At 53.4% G+C, this 23,776-nt stretch overlaps 1 protein-coding gene across 12 annotated transcripts in view; it reads right to left on the reverse strand.

The window, feature by feature from the left end:
• Nucleotides 1–23,776, reverse strand: part of SLC45A4 (solute carrier family 45 member 4) — a 90,099-nt gene that overhangs the window by 37,575 nt on the left and 28,748 nt on the right. For all 12 annotated transcript variants that reach the window (XM_081504191.1, XM_081504195.1, XM_081504194.1 and 9 more), the window contains one exon: nucleotides 16,191–16,831. In XM_081504191.1, coding sequence (XP_081360317.1) covers nucleotides 16,191–16,434 — 244 coding nt within the window. In that variant the 5' untranslated portion in view covers nucleotides 16,435–16,831. The remainder of the gene's footprint in view (nucleotides 1–16,190; nucleotides 16,832–23,776) is intronic.

Here is a 23,776-nt window from a genome sequence, read left to right on the forward strand (position 1 = left end):
AGGAAAACTAGCTCAGGTGCCTCTTCTGGGGCCTCCCCCTCGGGACAGCAAGCCCTGGAGTCTCCAGGTGCGACAGGCTGGGCCCTAGGAGCCCAGAACCGGACGAGACATCCCTCATCACAGCGTGGAAGGGCCACCACAGGTCCTGAAGGGGCAGGCCCAGGCCCATCAGTGCTGGGGGAGAGCCGTGTGGCACAGCCACTTCTGTCCAGTTTGGGTGTACGTGCTCCATACGGGGGGACGTGCTCTCTGTGGGGGGACCGCGGTAAAGAAGGAGCTGTTTCAGAGGGAGGCGACTGCTTGGAAACAGCACAATTCAAACATATTGAAGGCACCATTAGTTAAGTAACAGAAGGTTCTGAACAGTCCTCTGGTAAAAATAAACATCCTCCTGCGCCTCATGTCGGCCCTGAGGCCAGGCCTGGTTCCCCAGGAACAGACTGGCAGCCCCACATGGGGGCTGCCCAACACCCGGCGGGGGCACTGGTCCTCTGCTGGACGAGGAGAGGCCTCCACAGCCCAGCAGGGTGCTCCTGGCCAGAAAGGACTGGACACTGAGCTCTGGGAAATCAGTGGGCACCCCTCCGGGGCCCCTAGGGCCGGGCCATGAGGGCCTCTCCCCCGGGGCAGCTCCCAGGAGCGGAGCCCCCCGCAGACAGGAGCACTGGCTGCTCTCCGCCGCCCACCCATCCCAGCTCTTGACACAGATGCTGTACTAGGCAACAGTGCCCAGGTCATGGTGGGGGCATCAAGTCTGCCCCGAGCCTCATGGTGGCCACTTGGCCCCGACTCAGGCTGGTGCCTGTACGAGGCCTGGACGTGCTGGCAGCCAAGGTCTCTCCCAGCCCCGAGAGTCCATGATCTGAACTGGGGAGGGACCCCAGGCACCACCCTACATGCTGTGATTCACAGCGCTTCGGTTTTAACAACAAGTGGGGCTGTGGGGGGGCGCGGGGACTGCTGGGGGCGCCAGCGGACTTCCACTGCCTCAGCCAACCTCACGACACCTACATGATGTCAGTGAACCAGGAGCTCAGACACAATGCGCTGGGATTGCCCAAGGGCTGAGGACAGCGAAGTGCAGACGAGTAGGCAGGAAGGCACGCGTGTGTGCTACCTTCCTGTCAACACAATTCGACTATAAGTGTGTAATTAACTTTTAAATAGCGGATGCGCTCAGCCAAGGGCCCCGAGGAGTCCTAGAGTTTGGGAGCCAGCTCAGGCACGCAATGGGCTGCAGACGGCAGGGCCTTCGCAGTCTGCCTCCTGAAAACACGATGATGGGAAAACTAGCAGTCCATCCGGAAACTTAAAAACGGAATTCTTACGAAAGGTTGCACCACCTTGGCCAAGAGCGATCTCGAGCACTTTTGAAACCCACTGACCAGGGCTCCCTTTCTCACAGCTGCATCCAGCACAGCTGGCAGGGCCGCCAGGGGCTGCCTCCCCTGCGAGAATCTGCATGGTAACGCCATCTCCAGGCTGGGGGAGGCTCAGGTCGCTGGACCAGCTGCTGCTGGCATGGTTACCATGGGGTCTGCACATCTTGTTTCTAAGAGCAGGGAACACCTAGCTCTCTCCTAGTTAATGGCAGCCTCCGGCCTGGACGGGCCGGAAGAAAAGGAGAGGCTCAAATCCTGATTCTACGCTTTCTGGCCATGGAGTCCTGGGCAAGTCACCTCCCTCCCTAAGCCCCAACTCCTGTGGCGCAGAACAGACCCGTCCAGGACTGAGAGGAGACGACCAGGTGCCTGGGGCAGCCTGGGAGCCTTGCTCATGGCCTGTCTGACACTGAGCTTCTGTGATCAGCCTCGCCTCTCTCCATGCTGCCCACCCTGGTGGTCAGGCAGCGTGCCGCTCTGTCTGACCCTGATCCTAGACTGCTTGCCTCCGGCATGGCCTCCCCCACAGGCCACAGCCATGGCCTCACCACACTCTGCCTGCAGCATGGCAGTGCCCAGAGCCGCGATGTGGGGAAGGCGGCGGCCCAGCCCTCCACACCAGGCTCCGTGGTGAGCCTTCCTCCCGGCAGCCGGCTCTCGGGGCTTCTGAGCCTGCCTGCAGTGGCCGCCCTGCATGCTGACTTTGAAGCTTGGGGTTAAAGGGAGTGTGCTCTCCTTGTGCTGGCTGGCTCTTCCTGAGGACGGGGGCTATGGTGCCCCCACAACTGGGGGCTCACGTCCAGCGATGCCAGTGACCTGCACCCCTGGTGTTCTGCTCACCAGACCCGGAGGCGAGGCTGGGCCTGACCCACGCTGGCCGCACCGCTGGCCACCACCCCACACAGAGAAATCAACAGCGTGAGATGTCTACCCCGCTCTTCACTTCAGTGAAACGATTAAAATGCATGAGCTGCACGTGAGGCCCCGTGTATCCTCCATGAGTGTCTGATTACAGGGGCGGACGCCCAGGGATGCACTTCCCAGCCAGGCGGTGGCTGCATCTACACGGGCTGCATTTCCTGTCTGGCTCTAGTTAACTCCCGTTTTTCGGTCACACTCTAGCATGACAAAGGTGAAGGAAAGGAGTCTCACAGTCTGAGAGACTGTGGGGAGGATGTGGGGACCCAGGGCTTCAGCCGGGCCTGCGGTGGAGCACTTCGGGCAGCAGAGCCCCAGGGGCAGCGGGAAGGGAGGTGTTCAGGGTCGGGGTCTTGGCCGAGGCAGAGCTCAGGGCCCGCACGGAAATGCCCCGGCATCGATCAGAGCAGGCAGCGACTCCCGCTGACCATGCCAGTAATAAACAACAGTGAAAGGGATGCGCATGAACATCTAGAGGGAATTTGAGGACATGTAACTTGGTTGAAACTGATTAAGCCTGACACTTGCTAGAACTGGTGCCCCCGCCCCCTCAATTCTGAGCCGAGCCTGTGCCAGCTGCCTCCATCTCTCCTGCCCAAGGCAGGGCTCTTCCAGCCATGGTCAACAGCCCAGTAGGCAGGCGTCCAGCCTCACAGCCTTGGAGCAAGACTCAGGCTTTCAGGTTTTGCCCAGTTTTGCCCAGCGTGCAGAAGTTTTGCACCTCCTGGGTGTGAAGCGCTTTTCCAGGTTTGCAGATAAAGTACTTCTAACACAACCATTCCCAAGTCCTCATGAGGGCTGGCAGTTCTTTCAAGTTTCTTTCTGTGATGTTTCCCTGAAGCTTACAAGCTGTAAGATACACTCACGTGCTCTCTCCATTTAAATGGGGGAAAAACAACCTACACTGCACCCGAAGACAAACCCTATCCACACACCATTTCCGTCATTTATACGCGTACGCACTTTGCATGGGATTTAAATAGTTGGCTTTTTAATGACAAAATTACCACCATCTGGGACATGTCTTGCTAGTGGACACACTCTATACTGACTGCTTTTAACAGCAAAGAGAGCGCTTGTTCCAAAATATACCATTAAAAAAACTCTGTGATTATAATCTTGTTGCAGGTTTAAGAGAAACACTAAGCATTTAGAGTGATTCCCTGGGGAGCTCTGCCTTGACGAGCAGCAGGAGGCCCGTGGGCTGGGCTCCCCTGAGAAGGGACCACACAGAGGACAGGTCACCCCGAACCCCAACTCTGCATTACCCGGTTCCTTATCATTCCAACACATACTTGTAATGCTATGCTAAAGTTTATTTGACTTCTTTCTAGCTTTCGTTACAAAGCGACATGATCACCTTCTGCAGGAATAACTGAGAGCATTTTCTGTCCTTTCACCAATGTGCACACTCACCCCCTCAGTGTACACAGAAGTCTGGCCCCAGGACCTGCCCTGAGCATTTTCACAGGTGCCCAAGTCCCTGATACAGACGGGAGGTATCTGCACATAACCTACGCACATCCTCCCATATATTTTAAATTGTCTTTAGATTACTTACCTAACACAACATAATTGCTCCATTCTTGCTTTACCAAGGCTCACGTGTGCAATATTGGCAAAAGACGGAATCACTCAGATTTCTCTGGAAATCACCTCCTTGGAGTGGCATCTAAGGCCTCCTGTGATCTGGCCCATCAGGAGCCAGAGCTTCCCGCACAGGACTTGGCACCAAGCTTGTGCCATTCAGACTTAGTCACGGCTCCCTTAATAGGCCACGCTTCCCTCTGTGCCTCTCCCTGCCACGCCGCAGGCTGGAATGTGGCAACGATTCACCTTCACTCACTGACCCCTATGTACTTAGCAACCAGGAGGCCCAGGGCTACCTCCCCCACAAGCCTCCCAACCCCCTCCTTTCTGTGCCCAGCTGTTGCCTCCTGTCCTGTTTCTGCCATCCCCACGCTCACCTTTAGCAGAGAGGGCAGTGGCCTGTATTCTGACTGCCCTTCCTTCTCCAAACCATAAATCACAACCTTGACCCAAGCCCTGCGAGCACACAGCAGCATAGCGTCAGAGCTGGTTTGTGGAACCGGTGACCTCCCTCCAGGCCTCCCCTGACCTGGGACCCTTCGGTCCCTGGAGCGCGGGTGCCCATCACCCCAGGAGCCTTGGCTGCTCACCCCGTCCAGGCACCTGGCAGGGCGCCCGGCACCTGGCGGGTAGGTGTTCAATAAGAGTCTGATGAAAGAAAAACAGGCATGGAATTCCTTGGGAAAAACGACTGTGGCTGACATTGCATTGTCTCTAAAATACAATGATCTGAAACACAAGGAAATCCAGACTTCCCAATCCAAACAAAACAGTCCTGCACAACAGTTCTTCAATTATTTCATCAAACTCCAGGAGATTCTGACGGATTCCTGCCTATCCTTCCAGCATGCTGCTTGGGCTTTGAGGGGACCACAAGGGTCCCCTGGCCCGGGTGGGTGTCATGTCAGGGCCCCCAGGCATGGGCACACGCATGTTATCTGGAACTCTCCTCTGCGGGCGAGCATGAGCCCTCTGCCACCTCCCAGCCCGGGCCATGTGTCACCCTTCAGGCTTCCTCAGTCTCTCGTCAGCAGGAAATCCAGTTTTCAGTCGGAAAAAATGGCCTGTCCAATTTTTTTTCCACATTTAAAAAGTGGGGGTAAAAGATCCATCGTGTAAAAGTTGCCTCTCTAACCACTTTCAAGTGTTTGGTTCAGTGACTTCAGGGACATGTCCCCTGCTGTCCCCACAGGACTTTCACCTGTGAAACTGAAGCTCCGTCCCTGTGAAAGCCCCCCCCAGGGCCCTCCCTCAGCCCCCACATCCTCCTCCTGGGTCCCGAGCGGAGGTGCAATCACACAGCGCTTGTCCTTCTGTGTCTGGACTGTTTCACTCACACAGACGCCTGTGAAGGCCCATCTCATCCATTTACCATCCTCCTTGGCGCCCCAAGCTCTGCGGGCGTGGCTTCCCCCTCGCCCGACAGCGCTCTGGGGCGGGGGTGGGCGATGGCCTGGAGCCCAGTGCTCTCTGCCTGGGGAAGGACCAACTGCTGGACAACCGTCCTCTACGTCCCAACCGGGGCAGCCTGGGGACCCCTCCCGCAACACTGGGGGACCCTGCCCTCCGGGCCTGCAGACCAGCAGCCAAGTATAAGCCCAGACAGGGTGGGCGGGTCCAGGGGAAACCCATCTTGAGAGAGGCTCTGATAAAATTCTCCAGGCCTGCACAGCATCAGCTTCCACAGATGCGAAAACAACTGTCAGATTAGAAGTAACACAAAGACACGCTTCACCCCCCGGAGGAGGATGGCCAAGCCTAGTGGGGTTTTCACTGCTGAAGAACAACGGAAGCACCAATGCAGAATTTAAGCTCACGTGCTCGGAGCTGCTCTCAGCCCAGGACCGAAGCCCTGCACAGGTGAGGCACCCACGCACTGCAGAGCGGCGGGTGAGGATGGGCACAGGGCCCTCTGCCCGCCGGCACAGCCAGGGTCCTCACACCGTCTCTGGCACGGGCCACCAGCCTGAAAGCCTCCTGCCCAGGCTTGGCAGCCAAGGCAGTGACAAAGGCTGGGAGGGGTGTCCCCCCCGGCTCGGGTCCCCAGAACCACCACTCCAACCTCCAGTACTTGCCCCTTTTCCTGGACTCCAGGGACAAGGTCTCTGGCCTCCTTCAGCCATCCCTCTTTCGGTGACGTGGTGGCCTGATTCTCTGAAATAGCCCTTAAATGATGCAGCTTTGTGCAAAGAGTGCCAGGTGACCCGCAAGAACCAGACAGGGGTGCCTTAGGAATTGGGTGGTACAAAGGAGACTGAGGGCAGCGAGGTGTCAGCTCTTTGACAAAATGGGAAAACCAACCAGGAGTGCCCCCTGCAGAAGGCCCACGGGGGTTACTACACACCAAGGGAATCCTAGGAAGTGCATCTGAGCTGGGAAGCACTAGGTGTGAAGAGCACCTGCTGGGAGGGGCAAGCTGGAGGCCTCACGCTAAAGGTAACTCACAAGCGGCCATCTGTGGGCAACATCCACGCTCGCTCGAGAAGGGTGCAGGGCACGCTCGTGTGCTCCAAGGCACGTCTCCTCTCGAGTCCATCCAGCATGCTGGTGTACAAGCAGGCACTCAGCACGGCACGCTCCTCACTTTGGATACAGCATGAGCCCACAGCGCTCAATTCTCACCAAAGACGTGTGCGCTCCCGGGTGCTGCCCGATGGATGTCAAGCGCTAGCCTGAGTCAGTGGCACCAGAGGGCACACAGCTTTAGAGACAGGCCCTGAGATCTTGGGGGGTGGGCGGGGGGTTGGATTACAGGAAGGGGCTGATGGGGACAGGTGACTCAGCAGGGCCGCCGGGTGATGGCTCGGCTCCACTCCGCTCCGCCGGTGCTGGCTTCGCTGCCCACTTCCCTCCATGATCCAGGGAGTGGAGGAAAATGACTAGCACTTATGGCACTTCAGGCTCGTGTGTTTTCTTTAAGGCTGGCTGCTAAAGGGTAGGTTTTTCCCACAGGAAGAAAAGGTGAGGCTCCAGTTCTGACACATCACATCCTAGGAATTCTGATTCATATTAAGTTAGGACTGAAAGTGAGAAGAGTGTTTTTTAAAAAAAAAAAAGACAGACATACACGAAATGAACAAAGTTTCACCCCTCCTGAATGAGACAGACAAGATTAAACCTAAGCTTCCCCATAAATAAATGTACAAAGCACTTGGTCACTCTGGGACAGCACAGCTGCCCCCACCCAACTTCCATCAGGAGAGAAACCAGCATCTGTCAGCTGAGAGGCCACAGGACACCCTTCTAGGACTTTCCTTTTCCATCAAGGGTGCTTCTGGAACCAAGAAGGAAACTGTGTGTGTGTGTGTGTGTGTGTGTGTGTGTGTGTCTGTGTGTGTGTGTGTGTGTGTGTGTGTCTGTGTGTGTGTCTGTGTGTGTGTCTGTGTGTCCCCTCCTTCCCAAGGGAAAAGCTGTGTGGGACCAGATAGCGCCAGACCAGGAGGGCTCCAGATCTTTGCGGGGGTCCGCTCTGGCTCTGGGCTGTTTCTGGACTCTCCTCTGACAGGGGACCCCTTGTTCCCACTTGACCCTGACTCTGAGGCCAGGCTCGTCAGGTGCACGTGAGTGCACACACGTACTAATACTTGCATGCACACACAACACATGCACACATTACACACATGCACACACATGCACACATTATACACGTGTGCACACATATACATGCATGCACACATACACACACACACACGGCGTGCAAACCACGGGCACCTACCTGCAGTGCCAGGCTCGCACCAGGAGTTGGTCTGCAGAAGTTCCTGGGCAGCCCCTCCTCAGCCCCCAGACCACTGGCCCTGCAGGAAGCACGCACGGATGCTGCTACTCCCAGCGGGGCCCCTGGGCCCCCTGATCCCCGCGTGTCACATTCTCACCCTCTGCTTGGCTTCAAGCTTGTGGGTCTTACTTACCAGAACCCTACTTGGCACTAACAAAGCAACAATTTTTAGCTGCTACTCTTCCCTCCTTGGCTTCCCAGGTGGCTCAGATGGTAAAGTGTCTGCCTGCAGTGTGAGAGACCTGGGTTTGATCTCTGGGTCGGGACGATCCCCTGGAGAAGGAAATGGCAACCCACTCCAGTACTCTTGCCTGGAAAATTCCATGGATGGAGGAGCCTGGTAGGCTACAGTCCATGGGGTCGCAAAGAGTCAGACACGACTGGGCGACTTCACTTTAAGCCTGAAGCCTAAGAATGTACATATCTTTAAAGGTCCCCTCCAGAAGCTGCAATGTTTGACTAATGGTGTGGGGATCTAGGGTGTAAGAGATGCGGCCTCTCAGACAGGTGAGGAAGGGGTGATGGTGATGCTGAAGGTACCTGGGCCAGCCCCAAGGTCAGAGCCAAAGTGAGCAGGCCCACCAGGAGGACACAGCAGCCTGGAGAGACCGATGGGCTTTCTGCTCCGACCTGGACCTGGGTTCTCGTCTGTCTGGGACACTCTCTGCTGCTGGTGGGGACAGTATGTCTCACAGGTCACACGTGTGGGAGACATCCAGAAGGAGGCTCATGAAACCTGCTCCTCCAGGGACAGAACCAGGTGCTGAGGACAGGAGATGGATAGAAGTCTCACTTTCCTGACCTCTGAATTCCGAACTTGGTGAAAGTGCTTTGGATCCAAGAAATCAGAGGCCCAGTTTTTAAAGGCCCCTTCCCTGCGAAGGAGGACAGAGAACCAGTGGCTGCACCGGGCCTGCGCCACGTTCTTCTAGCTCGCGGAGCCGCGGTCTCAGGACTGCTGCCCCAGCAACTTCCCCAAGGGGTGGGCGCCACCCGCCTGCACCGCCCTTCTGCCCCCTCTGTGGCCCGGCCAGTGGGACCAGGAGGGGCGGCTGTCCTGGCCACACCTGCCTGCTCCCTGCCTCTGTCCCCAAGGCCCAGTGGCTCAGTGTTGCCCTTCCAGCACTGAGGGACGGCTCCGCTGCTAGTCTAGAGGTGCCAAAAGAAAGAGAGGTGCTCACGTGGAGTCAGGAGCTCTCACTGCAGGTCCCAGCCCGGCCAGGCAAAGCCTTCCTGCGGCCGGGCCCCAGTGGACGAGCGCTGCGGTGTCCTTGATGGCAGGGGCACCCCGGACACCGGGGCCAGCACACACAGTAGACTGCTCACGGTGCTGCGACTTAAATAGCACTTTCCAAAATTATTCACCTCTTTACAAAAAGAGTGTGGTGATTTGACTTCCTGTTACAGCTCCCACAGGGCAAGTGGCCAAGAAGCCACCAGGGTCAGCGGGTCCAGGATCAGAGAGAGAAGTGAGGAGGGGGTGGGCAGAAACCCTGTCCTCTAACCCCCTTCAGAGAAAGATGTGAAAACAGGACGGCTCCATCACCCCAGAGCTGGAACCAGACAAACTCTGCCAAGGCTATCTGTCAACACACGGGCAAGTAGCTGAGATCCCAGGAGACAACTTGTACCCAAACCCCAAAGCCCCAAGACTTGAGTGCATGTGAAAGAAAAGCAAAAATGCACAGCTGAGAATGACAACTAGGATGACCATCGACAATCTAGCTCATGTGACAAACCGAATTTAAGAAACAAACCAAAGTAAGTACTGGAGTTACAATTTTTTAGTTTTCCAAACCCAGGAATGCAATAGGCCGGGCCCAGCTGCCTTCCAGACCATAGCAGGAGTGGTTACCTTTCCACTGAGAACCTGGAATCCTTCCTCGGGGAGGTGGACAGGAGTGAACGAAGCACTACGGGGTCTGAGTTCTGGCCAGCAAGACCCTAACAGCTCTGGTACTGGGCTCCCTCAGAGCAGGCCGGAGCTCACCTCCCCTGCCAGCAGGCTCCCTCCACCTGCCTTTGGGCAGCTCCCCCACACCCTCACTGCACAGCACTCCCCAGTGGTGGGCGTCCCAACCCGCAGCCACCCACCGAGGACTGACATGGTAATTTTGTGGCATGCCAAAGGGCAGTGGCTTTTCTAGAATCTGTATTTTCTATTTGGCTGGAATAATTCTCTTCATAATTGAAGGTGTCTCTGGAATCAGCTCCTCCCGCAGGCCAGCGGCTCTGCCTGGCTTAGAAAACCACCACCTCTTCCCAGGTTCCCACGGCCTGGCCTGGGACCCAGGCAGCCCTCAGCCTGTGCCCTCCCTCGGGGCGGTGGGGTGACAAGGTGCTTTGAGGACTGACAGCTGGGGTCGGTATTTAGGTTAGAGTCAACTTCCTGGGCCCGTGGGTAAGCTCAGGCCGTGGCAGTGGTGGGGAGGGCACTCTGTCCTCCAGCCATGGTTCCCCAGGTCCTCAACGCAGCAGACCTGCAATGTCAGGTGAGGGGCCAGGCAGACAGAGGGCTGGGGATCTGAGCGGAACACAGCCCCCAGCAGATGGAGCAACAAGCTCTGTTTGTGGACGGCCATCGGAACAAACCAGAAAGGCCAGGATGCTGAAGCTGAAACTCGGGCCAGACGCTGCAAGGTTTAAACACAGCCCACGTGCCCCTGGTGGGCTCCCCCAAGGCAGGTGGACCACCCCTCCCAGCCCTCCCAGCCTCTGCTTCCTCACATTGTCACCAGGGCCGGTTGCCACCAGACAAAAAACCTGCCAGTGGAAGGGTGACCAGCTCTGCGTCCACAGTATTTACCTGTGCCCTCATCTCCGCGGGAGACCAGCCCAGTCATTCACTGAGCAAACATGTATGATTTGAATGAGAGGCAATGCACGTGGCTCCGATGGGGTGGGTGCTGACTGGCCTCCTGGGGAATCCCATGGGCCTTCTGGGTCGTGTGCATCAATGGGTCCAGAGGCCCCAAGAGCCCAGGTGGGGGCCGGCTGTCGGGGACCGGCTGTAGAAGGCAGGAAACCAGGAGTCTGGGCTTTGACGAAGGCACAAGGACACATCGGGCATCTAAGCTGTGTCACTCCTTCTTTCCTCCCACAAGTACTCACTGAGGCTCCCCTGGGCCTGGGGGGTAGGGGTGGGGGGCGGGGGAGATCGTGCAGAACAGTGATGGGAAGCACTTCAGGTGGCTCTTCGGAGCCTCCTGGGTGGGGAGGACATGCACAGGCTGACCATGAGAGCCCGGCCGAGCGATGGACTCACTACACAAGTGATGAGCAAGTCGATCACCCCTGGATGAACTGGATGCCCAAGGGCAGACGTATCTGATAAAGGACTTCTTAATAAAGAACCCTCGCAACTCATTAATGAGACAAACCACTTGACTGAAATATCAGCAAAAAAATCTGAGCACGCACTCCACCTAAGATACAAGAATGCCCAATAGGCACATGAATAGACATTTAACATTGCTATTTGTCAGAGAAATGCAAGTGTTCTCAAGGATGTGGGGAATGGTCGGAATGGTCTCTTCTTGTAAAGTAAACCCGCACTTACGTGGCACCAGCCGCCCCACTCCTAGGTCTCTACTCATGGGAAATGAAACACAAGTCCACACAAAGACTTGTAGGTGACGCTCACAGCAGTTTATTTAAAACAGCCCCCAGATGGAAACAGTCCAGACGTCCATGAGCTGGTGAATGAATAGGGGAAAGGGGGTGTGTCCATTCATGGGACCACTTAGTGCAGCGGGATGGAAGGATCAACCACCGAAGCACAGCAGAAACCAGATCTCCTATTGCGTTATTCTGCTTGTCCAGACTTCAGACAGGGCATAATCACGACAGATGCAGACCCCCACCACGAAAGACTGCCGCAAGGGGCCACCAGGGAGCCTCCTGGGACGATGGAAACACTGTGGTGGTGGGTACACCTGCAGACATCTATCAGGTGGATCAAACTGTCCACACTGAGACAACAGCTTCAGCTACATATACATATACACACACACACATACATATATATACACACACATACACACACACACACATATATATACACACACTTATACATATATATACACACATATACACACACATATATACACACATATACATATACACACACATATATACACACACACACATATACATATATATACACACATACATATATATACACACACCCATGACGCTGTGAACGTGCTGCACTCAATATGCCAGCAAATATGGAAAACTCAGCAGTGATACAGGACTGGAAAAGGTCAGTTTTCATTCCAATCCCAAAGAAAGGCAATGCCAAAGAATGCTCAAACTACCACACAATTGCACTCATCTCACACGCTAGTAAAGTAATGCTCAAAATTCTCCAAGCCAGGCTTCAACAATACGTGAACCGTGAACTTCCAGATGTTCAAGCTGGTTTTAGAAAAGGCAGAGGAACCAGAGATCAAGTTGCCAACATCCGACGGATCCTCGAAAAAGCAAGAGAGTTCCAGAAAAACATCTATTTCTGCTTTATTGACTATGCCAAAGCCTTTGACTGTGTGGATCACAATAAACTGTGGAAAATTCTGAAAGAGATGGGAATACCAGACCATCTGACCTGTCTCTTGAGAAACCTGTATGCAGGTCAGGAAGCAACAGTTAGAACTGGACATGGAACAACAGACTGGTTCTAAATAGGAAAAGGAGTACGTCAAGGCTGTATATTGTCACCCTGCTTATTCAACTTATATGCAGAGTACATCATGAGAAACGCTGGGCTGGAGGAAGCACAAGCTGGAATCAAGATTGCCGGGAGAAATATCAATAACCTCAGATATGCAGATGACACCACTCTTATGGCAGAAAGTGAAGAAGAACTGAAGAGCCTCTGGATGAAAGTGAAACAGGAGAGTGAAAAAGTTGGCTTAAAGCTCAACATTCAGAAAACTACGATAGTGGCATCCGGTCCCATTACTTCATGGCAGATAAATGGACAAACAGTGGAAACAGTGGCTGACTTTATTTTTCTGAGCTCCAAAATCACTGCTGATGGTGATTGCAGCAATGAAATTAAAAGACGCTTACTCCTTAGAAGGAAAGTTATGACCAACCTAGACAGCATATTAAAAAGCGGAGACATTACTTTGTCAACAAAGTTCCATCTAGTCAAGGCTATGGTTTTTCCAGTGGTCATGTATGGATGTGTGAGTTGGACTATAAAGAAAGCTGAGCACCGAAGAATTGATGCTTTTGAACTGTGGTGTTGGAGAAGACTCTTGAGAGTCCCTTGGACTGCAAGGAGATCCAACCAGTCCATCCTAAAGGAGATCAGTCCTGGGTGTTCATTGGAAGGACTGATGTTGAAGCTGAAACTCCAATACTTTGGCCACCTGATGGGAAGAGCTGACTCATTTGAAAAGACCCTGATGCTGGGAAAGATTGAGGGCAGGAGGAGAAGGGGACGACAGGGGATGAGATGGTTGGATGGCATCATCGACTTGATGGACATGGGTTTGGGTGGACTCCGGGAGTTGGTGATGGACAGGGAGGCCTGGTGTGCTGCAGTTCATGGGGTCGTAAAGAGTCGGACACAACTGAGTGACTGAACTGACTGATACACACAAACACATACGGATGGATGGATTTGGCTGCGCTGGGTCTTAGTTGCAGCATGTAGGATCTTCAGTTTTCATTGTGGCATGCCAGATCTTTAGTTGCAGCATTTGAACTCCTAGTTAAGGTATGTGAGATCTAGTTCCCTGACCAGGGATCGAACCCCAGCCCTCTTCATAGGGAGCTTGTAGTCTTAGCCACTGGATCACCAGGGAAAATCCCTGTTTCAGCTTTAATAATTATTAATATACAAAATCCAATAATAAACATTGGACCTCTGGGTGTGACAGACCACTTTAAGAAGCCCTGCCTCAAATCAGAAAATTCTGACCACTACATTGCCCCTAGGTCCGTCTATGGTTTTTCCAGTAGTCATGTATGGATGTGAGAGTTGGACTATAAAGAAAGTTGAGCACTGAAGAATTGATGCTTTTGAACTGTGGTGTTGGAGAAGACTCTTGAGAGTTTCTTGGACTGCAAGGAGATCCAACCAGTCTATCCTAAAGGAGATCAGTCCTGAATATTCACTGGAAGGACTGATGCTGAAGCTGAAGCTCCAATACTTTGGCCACCTGATGGGAAGAACTGACTAACTGGAAAGGACCCTGATGCTGGGAAAGATTGAAGGCAGGAGGAGTAGAAGGCGACAGAGACTCAATGGACGTGGGTTTGAGCACGCTCTGGGAGTTTGGTGATGGACAGGGAAGCCTGGCGTGCTGCAGTCCATGGGGTTGCAAAGAGTTGGACATGACTGAACTGAACTGGGCATTGCCTCAAGAGTGAAATTCAAGTACAACCTTGAAAAAAGGATCAGGCCTTATTGTCTGGCTCCTATCTAAGCCCATCTGAGAACAACTCTCATTAAGCTCTGCTTCTTTAGCCCATGGAAACAGCTTCTGCCATAGTCCTGCTCTCCTGTGCAGTGTCTAGGGGTCAGTGACAAGGGTCACCCTCATCCCCTTTGGGTCGTTCTGTCACAGTAACTATGATGACAGTTGTCCTGCTTCTGATCATTGGTACACGGTCACATGAAAAAGACATACTTGCAACTTTCAAAAGCTACAATTAATGCATAGCCTAGGCATTATATAGAAAAATTAGAATATACATTACCCTGGATTATCTAAAATGGATACAAGTCTTGTGTAATACATATACTCTGAGAACCACACAGTGAAATGTAAGCTATGTGGAAACTGAGACGCAGAACCTGTAAAGTGTGAAGGTGCCAAGGAGGTGGGCCATAATACACATGCCCTGTCACTAAGGAAATGCTCTCAAACCTCCACTCCTGCAACCAACCTACTTCTCAGTAATCAGAGCCATAACCGTAAGAGATCATAGAAGTTAAATATGGGACCTAGCACTGACCACCTAAGTCTGGCCACACTGCTTTTATAATGACCTCAACCATGAACCCACAGCCCTGCACAGCAGAGGCCCGAAATCAACGCTTAGTAAGGTTCAGAGCCGCCGCACACAGCCCACCCGGGGCCTGGCCTCAAAGGTGGTCTCCAAGCCTCTCCCCGCACTGCAGCCCCTGCCCCCCGAGAGGTCTCCCAGGTCCCCCAGGGGCTGGCATCTTGCCCCAGCTCTCCTCCTCCAAGGGAGGAGGCTCTTCTGGGCTGGCCACTTGCCGGCTCCCAGCAGCAGAACGAGGCCGCGTGGGGACTGCCAGACGTGGTGCTCCGTCCGCCCCAGCGGCCTGGCCCCTGGGGGCACCGAGGAAGGACAGCAGGGTGAACGCAGGGATGGCCAACAGGCAGGCGGAGGACAGAGCGCGGCCCACGCGGCTCACCCCCACGGCACCCAGCTCCCTGGGAGAGGGTCTCAACTCGTCCAGGTGCAGGCCGTCCCTCCGGCCTCATACTGTGAAAGATGACAGACACACACCCGGGGTGTCACAGGGAAAGTATGCAGAAGCACAGGGACGCGGACACAGAGAGTGACCAGCCTGCCCCTTCAGTAACATGCCTGACAACACGGTGCGGGCAGGCGCGGCACCTGCTGAGCTGGGAGCCACACCAGCCCCTGCCCGCCGCCCTGAAGGGGCCGCTGCTTTGCCCACAACCTACACCAGGCAGGCCTGAGCATGCGCTCTGGACAAGAATCACGCCATCGTGTTCAGAGAGAGACACATTCCCGGGATAGCCAAAACAAGTAAGAGTTTTAAAATATTTTACAGCACACATGTGGAATTCTAGAATGAAGCAGGTTTCTGAATAGTCTGGCTCCTTACCCAGACCTCTTACAAAGTTGGAAGCTTAGAGATTTTAAGACTTTCTTAGACAATGAGGAAAATTAAATATTCTGACCATGTATTTTTAGGGCCTGAGACATTCCCTACAGTAATGTGGAAGGGATGACAGCGTTTTCAGAGTGTATCTCTGAGAATCTCAGTATTTCTGGAAATACCCATCATTCAAGCACCTAACTTCCACAATAAACTCCTATTTAAGTCAATAACAAGGTGAAAATAAAGAAAACAGCATTCTTCAGTGTTTTCTACAGCAAGGCCTTGTTCTGAGCAGCTGCCCGGCCCCTGACCTGATCTGCGATTCATCTCACTCTACAGAAAAGCAGTGGGGGCTGGGGGGCTCATGGGCTCGGCCAGGGTGACACGGCTGGGGGGCCGCACTGGGGGTGGGGGGTCTGGGGCTCAGCAAGTGGCACCCTGTGGGAGGCGAGGGTGTGCCAGGTCAGAGCTTCACAAGGCCACATGCGCCGGGACACCCAGTACCACCTGGCCGGGGCCTCTGACCCAACGTGAACGTCTGGAGGACCGCCCCCGCTGACACAGGAGGAAAGCCCATCAGAGGAGGCTGCCGCGAGGGGAGACTGGGGACGTGGTCAGCCCATGTGCCCACGCACACCCACGTGCGATGCTCAGCCCGGGACGCGGCAGGGGCGCGGGCGGCACTTACCGATCTGTAACAGGACTGGCGTGACCAGCGCCGTCTCCATGGCGTAACAGAACTCCCTGCCGAACATCACGGCCCCGTGCATCACCCACAGGCGCACGGGGATGCGGTCGATGGAGCCCTCGCTGGCGGTCTCGTCCCGCGTCTCCGCCTCCGCCCTCCCCGGCTTCTGCAGGTCTGGCAGGGGCACTGGGAGCTCCTGAACTTGCATAGATTCTGCGTCGGCATTCTGCGGAGCCATTTTCATCACCACCAAAAATATATATATATTTCTTTACTCTATCTAAATAAATAATTCTATCGTGTATCTTTGAAGGATAAATTAAGACGTCTTCGCTTTCTGCTTCAGCTGTGCTCCTCCGGCAAGTAACGCTTATATTCCTCTTTGTACAAACAGGTATCTTGAAACTTCTCACAATCGGATGAGACACGCAACAAAACAGAACGATTTTTGGTTGGATTGGACATATGGCTTTCTGGCTTACTGTGAATTAGAGTTAAAAATCCATAAATGCCATTCAGTTAATACCAGTTTCATCATCATTACTGAAGAGGTGCTGAAGCTCCGTTCCTCGCTGCTGAGAGGCAGGCAGGTGACACACGGAGGTAGGCCGCCGGCGTGCCCCATCGAGCGACTGGGCGATCTGCAAGGGAGCGAGAGCCGGTCACACGGGCCGGGGCTGCCCGCCCCCACCGCCAGCCGGGCCCCCCTGGCGCCCTCGGTTCTCTGAGCAGAGGACAGAGTCACCCGCGGAGAAAACAGACCCAGTCCCTGGAGAGACAACGTTTTCTTGTACAGAATCGATCCTGGGGAGGGCGGGGGGTACAGCCGGGACAACAACAGGGCACAGAAAGAGCTCCGTGTTTCTGCTCCTCGGCCAGGCCAGGGACCAACCGCGGGTGCCGGCGCCCAAAGGGCCAGACGCTGACCACCACGTCGAGGGTTGGTCCAGGAGGCGCTGAAACCCAGGCCCTAGTCCCGTGTTCCCACCTTCCTTGTACCAGTGACCCAGTCTCCACCTGGATGCACACGCCAGGAGCAGGTGCTGACTGCTGGGAACCTGCCTAGAAGTGTCCCCCTCGCCTCTCCTCCGTGAAAGGCCAGACAAGGATGCAGTTACATCCCTGCTCTCTGGATGACGGCCTCTGTTCAAGCTGAAGGGACCTGACATCACACAATAAGTGACTTTATATTAAGGTGGGTCGATGGGTGGATAACTTACCAAAAAATTTCAATTGTTTTAAATAAAAATATTTCTGCTTAATAGTCACTTAACCCAAGACATCTAGCTCCTACTTTTCACCCCAGAAAGGACCAGAAGTTGAGGGGTGGCTTTCACTGAGCCCCCATATCAGGGAGCCTTGGAGGTGATAGGGGGTCCCTGGCCTGGCTGCTGGCAAAGCTGAGTTGCTGACCCTGGGGGTTCAGAGACCCCGCCTCACTCTTCCACCAAACAGGCTTTCTCATGCTCTCTTTCCTTCCACCAAAACTTGTTGGGCAATTACGGGTCCAAGGGATCTGACCTAGGTATCTGCTTCTTATGCCTTCCACTTTACGACAAGTTCCCAACTGCAGCCTTCACCTGTGACTTTTATCAAACCTACAAATGTCCTCTACCATACAATCAATCATCTCGATTAAGACCAGTGTTTCCAAACTGTCACCTTCCTACAACCCTTTTTTAAAAACATGGTATCATGACACTTTCTCATGTATACAATGTAAACAGAACAGTATTAAAATAAAGCACCCAGTGTGAACCCTTAGCAGCACTCTTATTCCATACTTGATCAGCCAAACTCTTGGCAAGAAGGACAGTAACCAATTTTCTCTGAGACGCTAAGGACTTAATTCTCATCTTCAAACCCATCAGTTCTGTCCCCTCGCCCCTGGTCCCACTGTGTATCTATCCTGAAAGTCAGGCTGAAATAAGGCAAACTGCGAGTTGAAAGTGAAAGTCGTTCAGTTGTGTCCAACTCTGTGTGACCCCCATGGACTACAGCCTGCCAGGCTCCTCTGTCCATGGAATTCTCCAGGCAAGAATATTGGGGTGGGTAGCCATTCCCTTCTCCAGGGGATCTTCCCAACCCAAGGATCAAACCCAGGTCTCCTATATGGCAGGCAGATTGTTTATTGTCTGAGCCACCATCATGAGAAATGCTGGGCTGGTTGAAGCACAAACTGGAATTAAGATTGCCAGGGGAAATATTAACAACCTCAGATATGCAGATGATACCACTCTAATGGCAAAAAGTGAAGAGGAACTAAAGAGCCTGTTGATGAGAGTGAAAGACGAGAGTAAAAAAGCTGGCTTAAAACTCAACATTCAAAAAATGAAAATCATGGCATCTGGACCCAGCACTTCATGACAAATAAATGGGGAAAAAGTGGAAACAGTGGAAGATTTTATCTTCTTGGGCTCCAAAATCACTGTGGACAGTGTTGCAGCTGTGAAATTAAAAGACGCTTGCACCTTGGAAAAAAAGCTATGACAATCCTAGACAGCATGTTAAAAAGCAGAGACATCACTGCCGACAAAGGGCCATCTAATCAGCTATGGGTTTCCCAGTAGACATGTACGGATGTTACAAGTTGGACCATAAAGAAGGCTGAGCACTGAAGAATTGATGCTTTTGATCTGTGGTGCTGGAGAAGACTCTTAAGAGTCCCTTACTAGTCAATCCTAAAGGAAACCAACCCTGACTATTCACTGGAAGGAATGATGCTGACCCTCTAACACTTTGGCCACCTGATGCAAAGAACCAACTCACTGGAAAAGATTCTGATCCTGGGAAAGAGGAGGGGAGGAGGAGAAGGAGATGACAGAGGATGACATGGTTAGATGGCATCACCAACTCAATGGGCATGAATTTGAGCAAGCTCTGGCAGACAGTGAAGGACAGGGAGGCCTGGCGTGCTGCAGTCCGTGGGGTTGCAAAGAGTTGGACACAACTTAGCAACTGAACAACAACTGCGTGTCAAAGAGTGAAGAGTCATTTCAGCAACAACAAACACTGAGGCAATAAGGCTCTGCAGTAAGTGCCCTAGGATTATTTTAAGGCTGTGAGTCTCAGCCCCAGGGGCACTGGGTGATGCCTGGAGGTTCTTATGACTAGAGGCAGGGGTTGGCATCATGCTTCAGGGGGAGAGTCCAGGGATGGGCTCAGCATCCTGCAGCCCCAGGGTGCCCCACAGCAGAGCACGACTGTTTCCTAGGGTTATTATTAAACAAGAGGAAAAGTGCTCTTAAAAATGCTGAAACCCTTATCACAGTGTGAATCAATCAACCAGCTCAGAAGTTACAAACTCAACTGCACTTCCTTCCCCTTGGTTTTCTTACGCCAGCCTCTGCCCAAAGCAGAAGAGGAAACACAGGGGAGCTCAGGACACTGGTTCCCTGAGGACAGGTTTAGGGTCAGGTTTGTAAGTGGGAAGGGGTGTGAGCTGTCCCCTCCCAGTCAGTCACCCAGGTCACAGGAGGTGGCATTACCAGGCACTTATTTTCCAAGAGGAGGTAAGAGCCACCGAGGGGCAATGAAGGAAGCCCAGCCGGCCGCCTGGCCTCAGTCACGTTCAGGCTGTGGGCTCCAACGCCAGGCCCAGGGCTGCACCTGCTCAAGGGCCTGTGGAATCAGCTAGAGATGGCCAGGAAGCCCAGGAGGTTGAGGCTGCGCCTGCCAGAGCGAAGACGCCTTTAGGAAAGTCACCTGCCGTAAGACCGCCAGGCCAGTGCCGGCGCGCCCCCTCTGCGGTGCAGAGCGAGTCTCCACACCAGTCTCTCCCCACATCTGGGGTCCTCACCAAACGTCTAAGAATGGCCCAGCCATGGCCTCTGGAAAGAAAGTTGCGGGCGGCAAGCCCCTAGTGGTAGTGGTGGTGGCCACCTGCCCTCCCGGGACTTTTGCAGGCAGAGTGTCCAGCCACCTGCCGTCTCCCTCACAGTCGGGGCGGGCACGGCCAACTAATGGGTCAGCAGAGCCTGCTTCACACTGGGCATCCTGCTGGCCAACTTGGCAGCCCAGGGACTGTACACTTCCAGACTTCAACCACGGTCATGTGCGCAGTCTTCTCAAAAGCGGAGCTTGCTGGGGTTGGGCTGGCGCTGTGGCTTGTCGAGGAGCTCACCCACCCTCCAGATCCAGCCCTGATGCTCCTTGGGGGGGGTGGGCAGCAGGAAGAATCCAGGTTTCAGGGCAGAAGGCCTGCGCCCCCTTCCCGCCACGTCCCACCTTCCCAGTGGCTGCCCGGTTGCTTCTGCGTGATTTAGTTATGAGTCCACCGCCAGCACTCGGAGATTTCGCCTTCCTCTCCTCACACTGACTCTGTTTGCACTGGGTCTGGGTCCCCCACATCCAGCGAGCCCATCTGCCCAGCCCAGCATCGGCTCTACAGACACAGAGCCACCAGCAGGTCCTGAGCAGGGACACACCTTCCCTCTCGTGTTTTCTCCTCCCAGAATCTCGATACACTCCGGCATGTTTATTTGCAAGAACTCTATGAGCAAATGACCTTTAAGAGTCTGACTAGCTCTGGAGGGAAATGTCGGTATTTTTACTGAGACTTCACTGATTTTATAAATTAGCTGAAGGAGAACCACCACCCTTTGGGCTGTCTCTCCATATATCCGAGTCAAAACCCAGTGCCTTTCGGGAGAATTTCAACATGTTCCTCCTACAGTTTTGCACATTTCTTGTGAAGTTTCTTCCCAGTGATTTCATCTTTTCTGTGGCCACTGCGGATACAAATTTCCCTTCCCTTATATGTTCAAAGTGGTTGGCTGTGCCCGTGAAGGGTACCAGGGCTTCCTTGCTTCCTTAGGTATAACTCACACACAGTGAAAAGGTACCACTCAATCAGTTTTGATTAATTTATGTCAACAGGGAGGACATTTCCAACACCCTGGCAAGTCCACGTGGGTCCTTTCCCATCCAGTGAAGGCTCATGGTTTTGTATTTTAACTTGATATCCTGGTTCTCTAATTGAGTGAGAATGGGTGAGGGGAGGTGGCTATAACCAGGCTGACAGCAAGTCTAAGCAGCACCAAGATGCATCCAGTCCCCAGCTCAATGGAGGCTTGGACTTGGGGTCCCGTTGGTCTGAATTATGCATAGCACCTGCACAGGGCACGGAGCAGGGACCCAAGCGGCACCTTTCCTGGGCTCTGACATCCTTCCCCTTCCCCCACTCACTCTACTGTGAGGGCCCCTTCTCCTCGGGGCTCTGCTCTGCAAGAAGACAGAAGGAGAGCGGCTTTGAGGAGAAAAGGAAGGTGTGACTGGGGAGAGTGTCACTCCATTTAGGGGGACAATCGGACACCATCAAGCCAGATTCACTCCTGTAACGCGGTGCCTTGAAGTACTTGTACAGCAAGCAAACTGCTTTCTTTAAGGAAGCTATTTTCTAGAAAGGGTAGAGCTGTTAACTACAACATCTAAAACCATGAAAATGCTTTCTTCTGAAGCACCTGATGTAAAAGGCCCGAGCTAAAGTGTGACAACACACAAAAGCAATCTGAGGGTGACTAGGCTGCTGCCTCCCGAAAGTCTCCTCCTGATTTGCTGAAAAGGGCGGAGAGGCTTCCGCTGTGACCTGTTCTAGAAGGCTCTTCAGAGCCCAGAGCGACTCTGAAGTCAGGCCTCCCTCTGGAGCCTCCCTGACGAAGATCTGGTCATGATTCGCAGATGCACCGAGACAAGTGAAACTACAATTGTTCCAATCAACAACTTCCTCTATTGTCCTGTTTCTAATTTCAGGGTGACTGATGCCAAAACACGTGACTTCCTGCAATTTGCTGTGTGGAAAGCTGGCTGTAAACTTCACGTCATCGAAAGCTTAACTGAAGCATAATTTTTTGACAGGCAGTTAAGAGTCTATGCAAGTCACAGTATTTGATGGGAATATGATCACGAAGGTCAGGGACCTACACGTGCCAGAGAACGGCTGGAGGGGGTTTCAGGTGCCTTGGCTGTTGTCTTGGCCCCACGCACACACGCATGCACACAGCGTTCCAGGCACCAGGATGACCAGCCTGTGCTTTGCGTCTGGTTTGTGGCAACGGCTGTTTGATTTGTACACTCACCATCTAGGACAGGCATCTCTACCCTCGAAAAACGCCCCAGAACTGCTAACATTTTCATAAGACGTCGTTAACTATTAGCCCCAGATAACCCACCCACCCAAAGCACAGCCACCCCCCCAACTACCATCACCCACTGTGCCCTCCCTCCAGACAAGCACAGCAAAGGTGACTAACCGAGGACAACACCCAAGCCGGCGAAACCGGGCAGACGGCTGCACACCAGAGGAGACCTGCTGCTGGACCAAGAGTAAAAAAGGCATAAAATGGAATCAAGCAAAGTTAAAGGACCCCTGATATGAAAGGGGAAAACACTGTGGTAAAAATTTGTTTATAAAGTTACGTCCTTCAAAGCATTTCAGAAATGCCATTGATTTCCAAAGTAAAATCAATGCTGTATCAAGAGAATGAGAAGACAGGCCACAGACTGGGAGAAAAAACTTGTAAAAGACACAGTGATAAAGGATGCTATCCAAAATAAACCTGATGGTGAGGAAATGAACAACTCAGTTATAAAGGTGGGCTAAAGACCCGAACAGACAGCTCACCGGAGAAGAGACAGAGGTGGCAGATGAGCACAGAAAGAGGCTCCACATCCATCTCCTGTCATCAGGGAAATGCAAATCCAAACAGCAGTGAGACACCCCTCCACACCTGACAGCATGGTCCAAGCCCAGAGCACAGACGACAGCAAACACAGCTGCAAATGCGCAGTAACAAGAACCCTCATTCACTGCTGGTGGGAACGCAGAGTGGTGTGGCCACTTTGGAGGATAGTTTGGTGGCTTTTTACAAAACTAAACATACTCTTAGCATGCAGTCCAGCAACCATGTTCCCTGGTATTTGCCCAAAGGAGCTGAAAACTTATCCATAAAAAAACCTACACATGGATGCTATATAGCAGCTTTATTCACAATGGCCAAAACTTGGAAACAACCAAGATGTCCTCCAGTAGGTGAATCAATAATCTGTGGTACATCAATGAAATATTAACCAGCACTAAAAAGAAATGAGCCATCAAACCATGAAAAGCCATGGAGGAACCTTAAATGCACATTAATTCCATGAAAGAAGCCAATCTGAGACAGCTACATATTACCAGATTCCAACTACAGGACATTCTGGAAAAGGCACAAGTATGGAAACAAAACAGGACCAGTGGTTTCTGTCCCCCTAAGGCAGAAAAGCAGTGAGTCTTGGACTTGCCCATGTGGCGTCCTGTTACGGGAGCCGAATGGACTGACACACTGAATCCGTGTGAACCAGGAAGGCCAAGGGAGCACATTTAAAAAATGCAGACTCCAGGGCTCCGCTGCGTCACTGAACCGCAGCTCTGGGGAGGGGCCCGAGGATCTGCAGGCCTGCTCACTCCAGGTGGGAGCCGCTGGCCGCAGGTACCTGGCCGGACAACCCGCTGCCTCCCTAGGTAGAAATGACTGGTCCGTGACTTCGTAACCTCGCCTGTGTGTGTTCTGTGCCACAAGACCTGGCTGAGGGCACTTCAGACACCG

Source organism: Giraffa tippelskirchi, chromosome 6 (genome assembly GCF_054371585.1).
Source record: "Giraffa tippelskirchi isolate mGirTip1 chromosome 6, T2T-mGirTip1v1.2.pri, whole genome shotgun sequence".
Classification (NCBI taxonomy): domain Eukaryota; kingdom Metazoa; phylum Chordata; class Mammalia; order Artiodactyla; family Giraffidae; genus Giraffa; species Giraffa tippelskirchi.